This window comes from Carcharodon carcharias, chromosome 12 (assembly GCF_017639515.1).
Source record: "Carcharodon carcharias isolate sCarCar2 chromosome 12, sCarCar2.pri, whole genome shotgun sequence".
NCBI classification, from domain to species: domain Eukaryota; kingdom Metazoa; phylum Chordata; class Chondrichthyes; order Lamniformes; family Lamnidae; genus Carcharodon; species Carcharodon carcharias.
Genome location: NC_054478.1, coordinates 94,223,508 through 94,240,488, shown reverse-complemented (window position 1 = coordinate 94,240,488; position 16,981 = coordinate 94,223,508). Strand labels below are relative to the sequence as shown.

The following is a 16,981-nucleotide window of genomic DNA, read 5'->3' as shown; positions in this document are numbered from 1 at the left end:
TGACGTGTTTCCAGCATTTTCTGTTTCTATTCCACATACTTCCAATGTTCATTTCAGTGCGTACACTGCCTATCCTACATCAATGAAACCCTCACCGTTCTTCCACTATTTCCAGGCTTGGCTTTGCTTCTTACTGACCTCCTAAATTTTACTCTGGTATTAAACATAGTTTGTGTAATCACCATAATCTTGTCCTACGTTAAACCCTGCTCATCTATTATCCTTTCTTGCAACTTCCTTTGACTCTCGTAATCCGAAAACCTCACCCTCTCCCATTCACACTCCTCCCTCAGTGTGAACAGCTGTTTGTTAAAACGCTGAATGATTTCTGGAGCGGAGTGAACCAATAAACCATCTAAATATGGCTAAAGGCACATTTTGCTAGGAATCTGATAAATCAGTGATAATAGTGAACCACTGTAGTGTGTACCCTTATTAATGGTGGAGAGTCAGCCTGTTGTTTCATTTTGTCATTCAGATGATGTGTAGAAATGCACCTAGCATCATGCTCCTGGATTATGATAGATTAGAGTACTAGAATTAATTGCAGCGTTATTAGTGACACCCTGGCATACAGAATTCCATTTATCCTCCCAGAAAAATTAATTAAAATGTGGAAGTGTTCAGTGTTGAATGCATATTTAGATTCAGAGGCCTTGAAAAGAGCCAGTGCTGTAGTAGAAAAATTATAATGCAATACTGGCTCTTTTTAGAATCTCTGATAATCTCAATATGCATTAAGGATTCACTACACCCAGATACTGGTCTAGAATCACAGAATCACACAGTGCAGAAGAGGCCCTTTGGCCCATCGAGTCTGCATTGACACATGAGAAACACGTGAATCGAATTGGCTGAAGATTGGCATTTGTGATGCTGGGGACCTCCGGAGGAGGCTGAGATGGATCATCCACTTGGCACTTCTGGAGAGTGTAGATATTCCTTAAAAATGTTTACTAGCTTCCACTGATTTTCTACTCTTTCTACCAACTTTCAGTCAGTTTAACAATATCATGGCACAATTACTACCTTTTGCATATATTTGACAAGGATCTCGGAGAATACATGTACCTGACAGCTTGCACAAGTCAGTTCTCAACACATGGACCAGAAATTTTACTTCGATGGCGGGCGGGCAGCTGAACTCAGCTGCCGAAACAGGGCCCGCGCTTTCTGTGCGGGCGGCGGGGGGGGGGGGGGGATTCCCCATCTGTCAAAGTGCACACTTTCGCTGTCTCAGGGAGATTACTGACAGTGTAAAAATCTTTATAAATAGAAAAATATTAAAATTATTAACATGTCACACGAGATGGGACATGTTAATAAGAAGCACATAAACTTTATTGAAGTTTTTAAAAACGGACATGAAACCTCATCCCACCAGTGGATGAGGTTTCATGTATTTTCAGAAAACCGCTGGGCCTCCTGGCCTGCCCGCCAACCTTAAGGTTGGATGGGCAGGGCATTTAACAAGCTTAATTATCCTGTCAATGGCCTTAATTGGTCACTGACAGGTCGGCGGGCGGACAGCTGATTTCACTGTCCGCCCACCTTCCTCAATATTTAAATGGACCTGGATGACATCGGGGGCTCCTCCCGACATCATCCCGCGTCATTTTCCCGTCGGTGAGTGGGGCCCACCCCCAAATCACCGACAGGAAAATTCTACAGATGATTTCTGTTCCCCTTCCCTTCCCCGAATAGTAGCATGTGAAGAATGTACTCTGGGTGGGGGACTTCAACATCCATCACCGAGAGTGGCTCGGTAGCACCACCACTGACCAAGTTGGCTGAGTCCTAAATGACATAGCTGCCAGACTGGGTCTGCGGCAGGTGGTGAGGAAACCAACAAGAGGGAAAAACATACTTGGCCTCAATCTCACCAACCTGCCTGCCACAGATGCATCTGTCCATGACAGTATCGGTAGGAGTAACCATTGCACGGTCGTTGTGGAGAAGAAGTCCCGCCTTCACACTGAGGATACCCTCCATCGTGTTGTGTGGCATTACCACCGTGCTAAATGGAATAAGATTTCGAACAGATTTAGCAACTCAAGACTACACATCCATGAGGCGCTGTGGGCCATCTGCAGCTGCAGAATTGTACTCGAACAGAATCTGTGACCTCAGAATGACATATCGCTCACTCTACCATTACCATCAAGCCAGGGGATCAACTCTGGTTTAATGAAGAGTGCAGGAGGGCATGCCAGGAGCAGCATCAAGCATACCTAAAACTGAGGTATCAACCTGGCAAAACTACAACACTGGACTACTCGGCATGCCAAACAGCATAAGCAGCAAATAATAGGCAGAGCTAAGCAATCCCACAAACAACAGATCAAATCTAAGCTCTGCAGTCCTGTCACATCCAATGGAGGAGCCCAGCACATCAGTGCAAAAGATGTGGCTGAAGCATTTGCTACAATCTTCAGTCGATGATCCATCTCGGCCTCCTCCTCCAGCATCAAAAATGCCAATCTTCAGCCAATTCGATTCATTCCACGTGATATCAAGAAACAGCTGAAGGCACTAGATACTGCAAAGGTTATGGGCCCTGACAGTATTCCGGAAATAGTACTGAAGACTTGTGCTCCAGAACTTGCTGCGCCCCTAGACAAGCTGTTCCAGCTACAACACTGGCATCTACCCAGCTATGTGGAAAATTGCCCAGGTATGTCTTGTACACAAAAAGCAGGACAAATCCAACCCGGCCAATTACCGCCCCATCAGTCTACTTTCCATCATCAGTAAAGTAATGGAAGGGGTCATCAACAGTGCTATCAAGCGGCACTTGCTTAGCAATATACTGCTCATTGATGCCCATTTTGGGTTCTGCCAGGGTCACTCAGCTCCTGAGCTCATTACAGACTTGGTTCAAATGCTGACAAAAAAGAGCTGAACTCCCTAGGTGAGGTGAGAGTGATTGCCCTTGACATCAAGGTTACATTTGACCGAGTGTGGTATCAAGGAGCCTTAGCAAACTGGAGACAATGGGAATCAAGGGAAAAACTCTCCACTGGTTGGAGTCATACCTAGCACAAAGGAAGATGATTGTGGTTGTTGAAGGTCAGTCATCTCAGCTCCAGGACATCACTGCAGGAGTTCCTCAGGGTAGTGTCCTCAACCCAACCATCTTCAGCTGCTTCAACAATGACCTTCCTCCCATCATAAGGTCAGAAGTGGGGATGTTCGCTGATGATTGCACAATGTTCAGCACCATTCACAACTCCTCAGATACTGAAGCAGTCCATGTCCAAATGCAGCAAGACCTGGACAATACTAAGGCTTGGGCTGACACGTGGCAAGTGACATTCACACCACACATGTGTCAGGCAATGACCATTTCCAGCAAGAGAGAATCTAACCATCGCCCCCTTGATGTTCAATGGCATTACCATCACTAAATCCCAGACTATCATCATCCTGGGGGTTATCATTGACCAGAAACTGAACTGGACTAGCCATATAAATACTCTGACTACAAGAACAGGTGAGGGGCTAGGAATCATGCGACGAGTAACTCACCTCATGATTCCCCAAAACCTGTTCACAAGGCACAAGTCAGAAGTGTGATGGAATACTCCCCACTTGCCTGGATGAATGCAGCTCCCACAACACACAAGAAACTCAACACCATCCAGGACAAAGCAGCCCGCTTGAGTGGTACCACATTCACAAACATTCACTCCCTCCACCACCGACACACAGTAGCAGCAGTGTGTACAGTCTACATGATGCACTGCAGCAATTCACCAAGGCTCCTTCGACAGGACCTTCCAAACTCACGACCACTACCCTCTAGAAGGACAAGGGCAGCAGATACATGGGAACACCACCACCTGGAAGTTCCCCTCGAAGTCACTCACCATACTGACTTGGAAATATATCGCTGTTCCTTCGCTGTCATTGGGTCAAAACTCTTCCTACAGCACTGTGGGTGTACCTACACCACATGAACTGCAGCAGTTCAAGAAGGCAACTCATCACCACCTTCTCAAGGGCAACTAGGGATGGGCAATAAATGCTGGCCCAGCCAGGGAAGCCCACATCCCGTGATTGAATAAAAGAGTTGGAAATTTTTCAGATTAAACAGATCCCAATAATAATTTCTCAGAAGGACCAGAGATTTCCAGCGTAGTAATTCCTATCTTGCCAGCAGGAAGCCCTTCTCCACATTACTTTCATGTTCTAGCAATTTATCCTCACAGTCTGAATGTTAATCATCCCATGGCGACACAGAAGCCCGCTTTTCCGCCACCAGATTTCAATCAACCACACAGGGATATCACCAATTACATCAAAAGGGCGAAGTTCAAGTGTTCAGAACCCAGAAGACGTCAAGCTCAAGAGCAGAAGCAAAATGCAACTACCCGCAATGTTCTTTCAGCATGATCAATAACTGAGCAGCTCCTGAGCCAGCCACTGCTTTCTGATATCAGGGCATTGAGTTAAAATTCAAGTGTACCTCTGTGTCCTTATAGGGCACCTGCCAAATTCCAGAGATTGGAAGTAGTGAGAAAGATTCAGTAAAACACTCTGCTCTCTCTGTCCATTGGCTCTGGCAAATCTCACACAGTTACTTTGATGAAAGCAGTGGCTGCACAAGACCTGCTGGCCAGGAGCCCACAGCATAAGCACAATAATTAAGCAGCTTTGGAATTTGTAGCAGGTATAACTCTTGGACCTTCTACACGTTTTAATATCCAACTAGATATGACATTCACTCAGTAAACCAACAGGGACATTATGGCTGATTTAGATTTCGACTTGACAAGTGAAGTGCTTGAAAAATAATACAGCTGTCAATATTGAAAGAATGTTAGACATGACATTTATAACTGATTCCAGTGTTGCTACTTGTAAACCAGATACAGAAGCCTGATTACTTTTACAGTAACAATTATAGTGTAGTTGCTGGTCCAGGGGCCACTAGCTACAGTATAGACTCAAACCAGTCAGTGCCCTGCTTGTACTGCCTGGTTTCAATTTGAATTCCCCTTACCAGAAGGTCACTCTGTGTATGGATGCTTAATGGCTTGTCCAGAGCTGCCTTCTGGTGGCAATTTCATTACAGTTTAGATGGTGGAGACGCAAGTGTACATGTCATCAAAATTGTTAAATACAATACAAGCAAGTTTAAAAATGGAGCTCTTTTTAAAAATCAGCTTCGAAACAGTTGTACTGCAGGCAATGTCAAACCCAGCATGACCTCCTCTGGGGGCTTTCACACAGGTCCTGACATCAATGCTTAAGCTGCAGCACATGCACACATTCTTAGAATGATGAGTATCAAAATATTATCACATCTTTAAACTGATTGTGACTCCTTATGGCCAACCTACCTAAGGTGAGAGGGGGCGGAATGGAAATTGCTGTTCACTGCTTAAGTTGTGTTCATGAACTATATAGTCAGGGGAAACTGCGTAAAAAGAAATGTGTGTGGGGGTTGGGGGGACTTTAACAGTGGAATGATTTTTAATCATAATGTCCCAAAAATAGATAATTAATTAACACTTTGGGAGTTCCAGTAATATCTGGTTACAGATAACACAGAGTTCAAACAGGAATGAGAGAGACACTGACTGAAACCTGACTGGACTTAATCTAACAATCTGGGACCCATCTGACTTGTATTAGAAATGCATTATTGAAACATGATCTTGGTGCCTGATGATCTAATGAGGTACTTAAGTAATTCTGGTTTCCAATGACTCCTATTTTTTGACAGCTTTACAATGACACAATCAAATCTCTTGGGGCTGGGGGAGGAATACCTGCTTTTTTTTAAACAATATAAAAATGATAACGAGAAACCCACAAGATCATGAAATGTGTCATTATTAACTGATGTGGATTACTCACTGTACTATGAGAATAACATAATTAAATACCTAATGAGGGCATTTGGTATTTCTAATAGCATCTCCTTAACATGTTATTTAAGACAAGGATAGTCAAGTTTTTGGAGCATTAGACAGCGAGTCCATCTGCACAATCGCTGAGTGGGCTATAAACAATTGAAACGTTTCTCTGTCACAAGTAAAACGCCACAGAAACAGTCTGAAATCAGGTGGAAACTGAGAGGCAGGCAGTTGAAATTGGCTGGGAGTCATTTTGGCTTTCCTGTCAGGAGAAACCAGCGAGAGGAGGAGCATGGACTAGAAGATGCCCAGACAGCAAGTTTTCCTTGCAGGGCCAGAAGCTATAAGAATGGTCTTCAGAGACCTACAAGAAAAGTTCGAGTCTCCCCTGCCTCTGGCATCTTTCTTTGCAGATTTAGAGACCCTTCTGAAACTCTCCTCTTGTGACTCCCCAAGTGCTGGCACTTGTTCCTTTGGTCCTGGCTGGTGGACTCCAGTCCCTTGGCCAATCCACTCACACCCTCAGCCTGATAAGGTAACTTAGATATAGTCCACGAGTTTAAACCTCCTGGGACACATGTTGTTGATATCGAGGAATTTAGGTGTTCACTCTGGTCTCTGCCCACCCAATTCCCTTCTGAGTTGAAGTCAGGGTTCATGTTCCACAGAATCACTTCTTTTTCTACTCTATTCAAGAAACATCTGCAAAATCCAAGCTCCCCCACTTTAGAAATCTGAACTCCACATGGCTAAAAGGTCAAACCCCTGTAGATACAAGTAATTTCTATCCCCATGTGCTAAAATTTTGAAAATCCTCCCTCACACCCTTAGAAAGTCTGATCCTCCATTCACAGAAAATTAATCCCACTCACTCCCACAGATCCTGTGCTTCACTTCTCATTTTGCTCTTCATTTCCTGCACTGGTCAGTCCATTTGTCACCCGCTGACCTATGCTCCTCCATCCTGGTTCACCATGGCCTGCTAATGCCACTCACTGATGCCATCTTTCCACTTCCATTGCTGCTGGTGTCATTGCAAACATAATTGTTGACACTCACTGTGAATCTGTCTCCCAGGTCAGCTGTATCCTGTCCCAACATATCCATTTTGTCACCGATCTATCCCTTTGTGGCCAGCAAGAATGTAGAGAAGTGCACAATATAGAAACTTCAATATTTTTAAATCTTCCTGGTCAGGATGATTAGCAAAGATCAAATGGTGCAAAAGGTTTAGTCCTTCATGGATCTAAAAGCAGTCTTTTTCAGTCCTCAAAACCAAGGAATGTCAGTAGCATAGTCAGATACTCTTCATCACACACCATGGAGAATAAAACAGTGGATCAGGTAAAATGAGCTTTGGCCCATATGCTGTTTAGGATAATGTCACTTAAATGTATTCCATATATACATTTTTTTGGTTTACCCAGTCCAAGTTCCAAGTCACATCGACTGAAGCATGACAGCAAGCCTAACCGGGTCCGTAACTACACCACACTCTATGACAAGCATGCTCAGACTGTTGGAGAGCAGGAAGGAAAGTAAGAATTAATAAATTAGCTGGTCTTTTACCTTTATTCAAGGCAGAGTTAAACAGATTTTTGTTCAGCAAAGGAGTTAGAGGTTATGGAGAGCAGACAGGAAAGTGGAGCTGAGACCACAACCAGATCAGCCACAATCTATTGAATGGTGGAGCAGGCTCAAAGGGCCAAACAGCCTATTCCTACTCCTATGCACCTCTTGAAGATGCTCCAAATCACTTCATAGGCAAATGTGGCAGCTTTTTTTTTGTTTCTATTCATTCATGGGATGTGGACATCACTGGCTAGGCCAGCATTATTGCCCATCCCTAATTATCCTTGAAGTGGCAATTTGGTTAATTCGTGCACAACAAAGTCTCAAAAATAGCAATGAGATAATTAAATCACTGATCTATTTTTCTGACGGTGCTGGTCAAGAGACAAATTTTGGTCAGAACATGGGGAGAACTCCCCTACTCTTCTTCAAATAATATGTCATAGGATCCTTTACGTCAACCTAGCCAGGCAAAGGGGGTCTTGGTTAAATATTTCACCCAAAAGATAGCATCTCCAATATTACAGCACTCTCTGAGTGCTGCGCTGAAGTGTCAGCCTGAAAAGAATGCATGCTCAGGTCCTGCATTTGAACTTAAACACAAAATTGATTCAAATTTGAGAGCACTGCCATTTCACCTCCAGGTGAAGGCAGGAAGGAAAGGGTGGGTGGGGTAGCTTTGCCAGTATGAGATGGAATAAGTATGATAGCAAGAAATGACCTTGGATCGGAAGATGTAGAATCCATATGGGTAGAGGCAAGAAATAACAAGGGGAAGATGACACTGGTGGGAGTAGTCTACTGACCCCCTAACAGTAGCTATGCTGTAGGGCAGAGAATAAATCAGGAGATAATGAGGGCGTGTAAAAAAGGCAGTACATTAATCTTCATGTAGGTGGGGAAAATCAAATTTGCAGAGGTAGCCACGAGCAAGAATTCATAGGGCAGAATTTAGCCCTTGATGGGCGGGTGGGCCGCTGAACTCCGCCACCGAAACAGGCCCTGCCATTTTGAGTGGGTGGGCCAATTAAGGCCAGCCCAGCAGGAAACGCTATGTGCTTCCTGTGCGGGAGATGGGGACGGATTCCCCAACTGTCAAAGTGCGCTCTTTCGTGCATGCGATCATAAGAGTGCACTGCTCCCTGTCTCAGGGAGAGTGCTGACAGTTTGATAAAAACTTGAAAAATAGAAAAATAAAAAAAATTAACATGTCCCCCTCATGTGACAATGTCACATGAGATGGGACATGTTAATAAATATAACTAAACCTTTATTAAAGTTTTTTAAAACAGACATGATACCTTGACCTGCCAGTGGATGAGGTTTCATGTTTTTTCAGAAGCCCGCTGGGGCTCCTGGCCTGCCCACCAGCCTTAAGGTTGGACGAGCAGGGCCTTTAATTGTCTTAAGTATCCTGTCAATGGCCTCAATTGGCCATTGACAGGTCGGCGGGCAAACAGCTGATTTCACTGTCCGCCTGCCTTCCTGAATATTTAAATGGGGTGGGATGACGTCAGGGGTTTCCTCTGATGTCATCCCGCGTCATTTTCACATTGGTGAGCGGGCCCCGCCCCTAACTCACCGACTGAAAAATTCTGGCCATAGAGTGTATTCGGGACAGTTTTCTTGAACAATATGTTCTGGATCCAACCAAGGGTCAGGCTATTTTGGATCTGGTAATGTGTTAGGAGGCAGGTTTAATAAATGATCTCAGACTAAAAGATCCCCTAGGAAACAGTGACCATAACATGGTTGAATTTAGCATTCAGTTTGAGGGTGAGAAACTTAGATTGGAAACAACTGCATTAAGCTTAAATAAGGGTAATTACAAAGGAATGAAGGCAGAGTTGGCTGGAGTGGACTGGGAAAGGCGTTTAGCTGAAAAGATGGCTGACAAACAACAGCAGATGTTTAAGAAAATAGTTCATGACTCACAACAAAGACATATCCAAGTGAGGAAAAAGGATTGTAGGAAGGGGATAAACCAACCATGGTTAACCAAGGAAGTTAAGGATAATATCAAAGTGAAGGAAAAAACATACAATGGAGCAAGGATTAGTAGTAAACTAGAGGATTGGGAAAATTTTAAAAACCAACAAAAGATGACCAAAAAAAGAGGGAGAAAATAAACTTTAAGGATAAATTAGCAAGTAATATAAAAATGGGCAGTTAAGAGCAGTTGAATAAATGCTTTGCTTCAGTCTTCACGGTAGAAGACACTAATAGCATTCCAAAAAGACTAAATAATCAAGGGACAAAAGTGGGGAGGAAATAAATACAATAACTATCACTAGAGAAAAAAAATGCTAGGGAAACTAATGGGGCTAAAGGCCAATAAGTTCCCTGTACCTGATGGGTTGCATCCTAGGATATTAAAGGAAGTAGCTACACAAATAGTGGATGCACTGGTAGTAATATTCCAAGGATCCTTAGATTCTGGAAAAGTCCCAAAAGATTGGAAAACTGCCAATGCAATGCCCTTATTCAAAAAGGGAGACGAAAAACAGGTAACTATAGGCCTGTTAGCTTAACATCCGTCATTTGGAAATGTTAGAGTCTGTTATAAAGAATGTAATAGCTGAGCATTTAGAAATGCATAATATAATCAAGCAGAGTCAGCATGGCTTCATGAAGGGGAAATCATGCCTGACAAATTTATTAGAATTCTTTGAGGAGGTAACAAGCAGGATAGAGAAAGGGGAACCAATAAATGTAATATATTTGGATTTCCAAAAGGCATTCGATAAGGTACCGTACATAAGGTTACTTAAGGTAAAAGCCTATGGTGTTGGGGGTAGTGTATTAACATTGATAGTGGATTGGCTAACTAATAAAAGACAGAGGGCAGAGACGGGGCCGTAAAATGCAGCGGGCCATTATAAATGCCATGGATGACAGCGAGAATGTAAAATCCCTGCTGTTGTAAAATTCTGCCCAGAGAGTTGGGATAAGGGGGGAATTTTCAGGATGGCATGTAACTAGTGGAGTGCCACAGAGATCAGTACTGGGGCCACAATTATTTACAACGTACATTAATGACTTAGATGAGGGAAGTGAATGTACTATCGCCGAGTTTGCGGATGACACAAAAATAGATGGGAAGGCAAGTGGTGAGGATGACACAGAGTCTACAGAGGGATACAGATAGGTTAATTGAGTGGGCAAAAGCTTGGCAGATGGAATATAATGTGGGAAAATGTGAGATTATGCATTTTGGCAGGAAGAATATTGGAGCTAAATATTATTTACGTGGAGAAAGACTGCAGAAAGCTACTGCACAGAAGGATTTGGGAGTCCTCATGCATGAATCCCAAAAAGTAACATACAAGGTAATAGGGAAGGCAAATGGAATGTTGGCCTTTATTTCAAAGGGAATAGAGTATAAAAATAGGGAAGTCTTGCTAAAACTATACAAGGCACTAGTTGGACCACACCTAGAATACTGTGAACAGTTTTGGTCCCCTTTTCTAAGGAAAGATATACTAGCATTGGAGGCAGTCCAGAGAAGGCTCACTGGGTTGATCCTGGGTATGGAGGGATTCTCTTATGAGGAGAGGTTGAGAAAGTTGGGCCTGTACTCATTGGAGTTTAGAAGAATGAGAGGCAGCCTTACTGAAATATATAAGATTCTTTGGTGGCTTGGCAGGGTAGATGCTGAGAGGTTGTTTTCCCTTGTGGGAGAGTTTAGGACCAGAGGGCATAATCTCAGAGTAAGGGGTTGCCCATTTAAGACAGAGGTGAGGAGGAATTTCTTCTCATAGAGGATAGTGAATCTATGGAACTCTTTGCCGCAGAGGGCTGTAAAGGCTGGGTCATTAAGTGTATTCAAGGCTGAGATAGACAGATTTTTAATCAGTAAAGGAATCAAGGGCTATGGGGAAAAGGCAGGAAAGTGGAGTTGAGGATTATCAGATCAGCCATGATCTCACTGAATGGTGGAGCAGACTCAGTGGGCTGAATGGCCTACTTCTGTTCCTATGTCTTATGGTCTTATATTTATCAGAGTGCACAAGTACTGCATATTCCGCCCACCCACATTCAAAGTGGCTTTTCTGATGAGGTGATCCTATCACTAATATGCCATCAATGAGTTTGAAGGTAAATACATCGTTATATGTGAATTTCTGTTCCATAGCTTGTTAAAGTTATAAGCATTATTACATCAGTAATGCAGGTTAGCACTCTTAACCTTTCTCACACTGCAAGTCCTGAATCTGTGAAAAATATCGAGTAAAATTAATTTTCTAAATATGTTGTTAAGTTTAAAAAACGAATCCCAATTTCAAACTACAAATTTAAGAGGGAGAAGAAAGGAGACAACATGCTCACTTGGCCGTATGCATCCACTGGGTATGGGAGCATTTATATCCTATGTACAGCATTTCCTCCAAATATTGGAGACCAAAAATAGTGTCTTAAAATTATACCGATACATTTTAGCAATCTATATATGTATGTGTACATCCTTAAGTGTCCACCTTACTTGGGGGAGACAGTCCTGACTAGTTTAATTTAATGAGGGTATAAATCAAAATACAATTTTATCAAAAAACATTCATTTCCTTCCAGTTTCTGCTTTACCCCTATTAGATGCAGTAGTCTGATAGCTGCATTCAGAGACTGACAACCAGCTGCCTACCAATTCCACACAGATAAACCGTCCTTGGTTTAATGGTTCGAACTAAGTAGCCTTTCGGTTTAAGAAATCACTGGTATAGAAAAGCCTTTGTCCATCTGTCTTTCAAGATTTGGTACAACACTAATATAATCCAGAATAATTACTATGACAGATGTCACAGTATTTTTTCCCAGTCTGTTACAGTGAAATCTTTTTTAAAAAAAGCATTGATTTTTCAAAAATTATTCACTGACTTTAGTGATGACTCATTGCTGGTTTATTAAAAGTTAATCTTGCTTATTACAGAAACAATTGCAATTTATTTTGAGCAATTTATAATGTAAATTTTGACATGTCAAATACTACCCCAGTCAATAATATATGCTAAACCATTACCAAATTCAATGATAGCTCAGGATGTGTGAGACAATCCCATGTGGTTTGTGGGACCAGTTATGTAGTCAAGCACGACACTCATTTTGCACACAACAAACACTAGCATTTCAGAGTAATTCATTGCATTTTAAAGCACTTTGGGATATTTGAAACATAATAGGATGTTACATAAATGAATGTATCATGCTTCCTTGCAACGTCAAAGGTAGCAACCTTCAGATGAGGTGCTACGCTAAACCAAGGTTCTATCCGCATGTTATGGGTTTAATTGAGTATTAAAAACACCATGGCAAATGTTCAAGCACAACTTCAATTCTCTTTCCTTTATGAATCTGCTGCAGGGTAATAATCTTCCAGACATTTTTCTCCCACTTTCTATCACATAAATTGCCATTCATCAAAGGGGAACTGTCTGATATTGGTCCACCACCTGCATAGCATAAACCTTTTTCCACTTGTCTTTTGAAAATACCAAACTGGTTAGCAAAACTGCAGACACTTAAAAAAAAGACTCCTTTAATGCTGAAAGTATAAGTATAAGTGTATAAGAAAGTACAGTGGCTAATAACGATCATGAAAAATAGTCAGATAGTGATGCTCAATCAAGGCTTGAATACTCTGGGCTGGTCCTAAGGGTAATATACAATAAACACCAGTTACACGTGACCTTTTCACACTAGCCCAAGCCATAAGCCTCCCGCCAAAAGTGAATCCTGGGGGGGCTTGCAACTGTATTATTAACAGTAGGCACCTGGATCTTCATGTATGTGCATGCTATGCTTTTAAATATTCATTTTTTTTGAAACGTGAAAATAATTAACATCCAGTGTTAATAAAAATCAGAATCGTGTACTTTACCAAACAAAAGTATTTGCTTAAATGGCAGAATTAAAGCATCATCGAAACAAGCTTATTTTGTGCACATCAAACGATGTTGGGTCGAGAATTCTAGTGTTAATATGTCACCCTTGCATTCGAAAATCTCCATTGCAAAATATCATTTCTATATATATATATACACACACACATACACGCGTATTATTGTGTGTATAAAGCTTGTATAAAAATTCAACCGAGGTTCGAAGGCGCAAGGTGCTATCACATATTGGTTTGGGCCCTCGCAAAAAGCTTTGGATTGCTGTTCACTGGGTTGTACTGGATGCAAAACTTAGCAGGAATAGAAGAAAATGTGCGGATACGAAAAATGCGAAGGATTGATTATTCAGGGAAGCTCCTTCTCACCGTCAGCGATAATAGTTATAGCGGAATAACAGGTTGTCATCGTAACAAGCGCCGGAATCTGACAGCGTTGCAGCTGCCGGTGAGCCACCGTCAATCAATGCCGGGGACCGGGAGCGGCGCGAGCCCCGTCAGTCAATCCCCGGGACCGGGAGCGGCGCGAGCCCCGCCAGTCAATCCCCGGGACCGGGAGCGGCGCGAGCCCCGCCAGTCAATCCCCGGGACCGGGAGCGGCGCGAGCCCCGCCAGTCAATCCCCGGGACCGGGAGCGGCGCAAGCCCCGTCAGTCAATCCCCGGGACCCTTACCTGGGCTCTTCCCCGGGAGCTGCCCCAACACCGGCGGCCGCGGCTGACGTTTGCCGTGCAGTTTCCCGGTTTTATGATGCGCCTCTAGGCCAGCCTTCACCGTCAGCTGGTTTGCGACGGAACCGTTCAGCCCGTCACAGAAAATGAGAAAGAACATGAGCAGGTAACCGAGCATGGCCAAGAACATGGTTTAACGGTGGCTCTGGTCCGACGGGAACAGATGGTACATCACGGAGGCAGGAAGAGCGGGGGGATTCGGTTCAACATGTCCATGTTTGTTTATCTGCTGCTCGGTGCGCTCCTTATTGCCGTCGGATGGAAATTTCTCTCCAGGAACAGAGGGTGGAGGAGGAGCTGGCGCCCTCCAATGTAAACTCCCACAAATGCAGCAGCACCTGTTCAAAAACCATCCATACTGACCACCGAGGAGGGACAGAGGATTCAAAACCAGCGCTGACCAAGTTCTACGTTTTTATTTTCTTTTACGTACTCTTTGAATTTCATAATGATTTACTGTTACATTGAACAGCTTAATTTATAATTCGCCACTAGCTCCGCCCCTTCCACCTCTGGCAATTGCCCTCACTGAACCAGGCCTGAAGTCCCATTAGAGCCTGTGATGAGCCTCCAATCCCACATCACTCATACAAACATACGAAATAGGAGAAGTAGACCGTTCGGCACCTTTGTGTGTGGCTGCATCAAGCGGTGCGTAGACCCTCGGCACGCAAACACCAAGTGTCACTACATGCTGAGGTTCTACCTGACCCCGGTGTTGCGAGGAATGGGTCTGGCCACGCTGCCGCGGAACGCTCCAAGTAGTTGGACCGTTCCGTACCACCTGTCCCTTGTGGGAAAATTTATGCAGAGAAACATCTTTGACCACAAGTCCATCAGGCAGTGGTCGGCACGTAACGTCTTAAAGGCCCTGAGGGAAAAGGAGAGGGTGGACCCGGTGGGATGGTTCCCCAAGCAGACTGACAAAGTCATTTGGCAGAATGCCTCATCGCCAGAACTTGCCGACAAGCACCAAGACGTAGCTTGGCCGGTGGTGAGAAAGGCCCTTCCTGTCAGATCCTTCCTACACGCCAGGAGTCTCACCCCCTCGGCATGTTGCCCTCGAGGTGGCTGTGGTGGGGAAGAGACTGTTGTTCACCTCCTTGTAGATTGTACCTTTGCAAAGAAGGTCTGGAGAGAGATGCAGTGGTTTCTGTCGAGGTTCGTCCTGAGCAGTTCTGTGACACAGGACTCTGTGCTCTACGGGCTGTTCCTAGGGACACACACCGAGATAAACATCAACTGCAGCTGGAGGATCATCAACTCGGTAAAAGACGCTCTTTGGTCTGCCCGTAACTTGTTGGTCTTCCAGCACAAAGAGCTGTCCCTGACCGAGTGTTGCAGACTGGCACATTCTAAGGTCCAGGACTACGTGCTGAGGGACACACTAAAGCTTGGGGCAGCCGCTGCAAAGGCGCAATGGGGAAGCGTCGCTGTCTAAGAACTTTCTGCCACAGTGCACTGAGGGGCTGGGAACTGTAAAGAGCCCCTCGGGATGTACATCTCAAAATGAATGTCTGCCAATGATTGTAATATTCATTGTTTGTACTGATACACCTTGTGATTCATGTTGTAAAAGTTGAACCTGACTGTACTTTTGTGATGGTGATTTTGAAATGGTTTGAAATGTTGTTGAAGATTTATGAATAAAGTATATTTTTGCAAAAAAAAACATTTGGCCCATTGAACCTGCTCTGCTATGCCATAAGATCATGGCTGATCTGTTTGTATTACTAATTCCATGTTCCCATCACCAAGATTACCTACTTCCACATTGGTAACATGGTCCATCCATCTCTTCCCCTGCCTCAGCTCATCTGCTGTGAAAGGCTCATCCCATGCCTTTGTACTTCCAGATTTGGCTATACCAACGCACTCCTGCTCAATCTCCCAACTTTGTCTCTCTAAGCTTGAGCTTATCCAAAACTCTGCTGCCCTATTTTAATTCACACCAAGTCTTGTTTACCCATCACTCTGTGCTCATTGACCTGTATTGGCTCCTGATCCGGCAATGACTTTAAAATTCTTATCCTGCATTTAAAATCACTTATTCCTCCTTTCTGTAACCTCTCCAATCTAACAGCCCTCCAAGGCCTTTGTACCCCTCCAATTCTGGTCTCTTGGATATCCACAATTGGCAGCTTGTCTTCAGCTGCCTAGTTCCTGAGCTCTAGAATTCCCTCCCAAAACCTTGTCACCTCTCCTCTAAGTTGCTGCTTAAAATCCACCTCTTTGATGAAATCTTTGCTCTCCTCTACAGGCATCCTTTAAGGCCCAGTGTCAAATTTTGTTTGATAACACTCCTGTGATGTGCCTTGGGACATGTTACAATATTAAAGGTGCTATGTAAATGCAAATTCTTGTTAACTCAGAAAACCAAAGCTAATATTTGCCCTTCTTGGTAAACAGCTCACTTTGGCTCAAATTTTCGCAGGGACGGAAGAGGTCTCAGACTTAGCCAGAAAAGGTGCTGGAGCCCCAATAACAGAAGTCCCACCCCTGACCCCAGCACCCACCATTTTCACTGGGGGAGGGGGGGTGGGGTTATTGTTTGTACATTCGCGGTTCACGGAGGCAGCTGTACATGTAACTGTGTAGCTGCCTTCGAACAGATCCAATTTTGTTTTTAGTGTGATGTGCAAAACACAACTGTGGGCTTTAAAATATTTGACCAAAAGGTCTAACACTGTCGGAGCCATTTGGAGAAGTAAAGGTATCCCTTTACATAGGTCACAGACCTCTTTGGGACAGGTCAAGTACCCTTTGGGAGAAGTAAGATGCCCTTTGTGATTGTTGAAAGTAGCCATGAATGTGCGTAAAAAGTGGATTAGCACATTGGAACTGTCAAGATATTTAAATATACTGCCCTTTAATTTTTTTATAAAATCAGCCAGCTGTTACTACTTGCAATTTCATTAGCTGTCTGTC

The 16,981-nt window shown here is 43.7% G+C and overlaps 1 protein-coding gene across 1 annotated transcript in view; it reads right to left on the bottom strand.

The window, feature by feature from the left end:
- Positions 1–14,321, bottom strand: part of LOC121284614 (protein FAM171B) — a 57,816-nt gene extending 43,495 nt beyond the window's left edge. The window contains exon 1 of the mRNA XM_041200127.1: positions 13,997–14,321. Coding sequence (XP_041056061.1) covers positions 13,997–14,183 — 187 coding nt within the window. The 5' untranslated portion in view covers positions 14,184–14,321. The remainder of the gene's footprint in view (positions 1–13,996) is intronic.
- Positions 14,322–16,981: the final 2,660 nt, after the last annotated feature.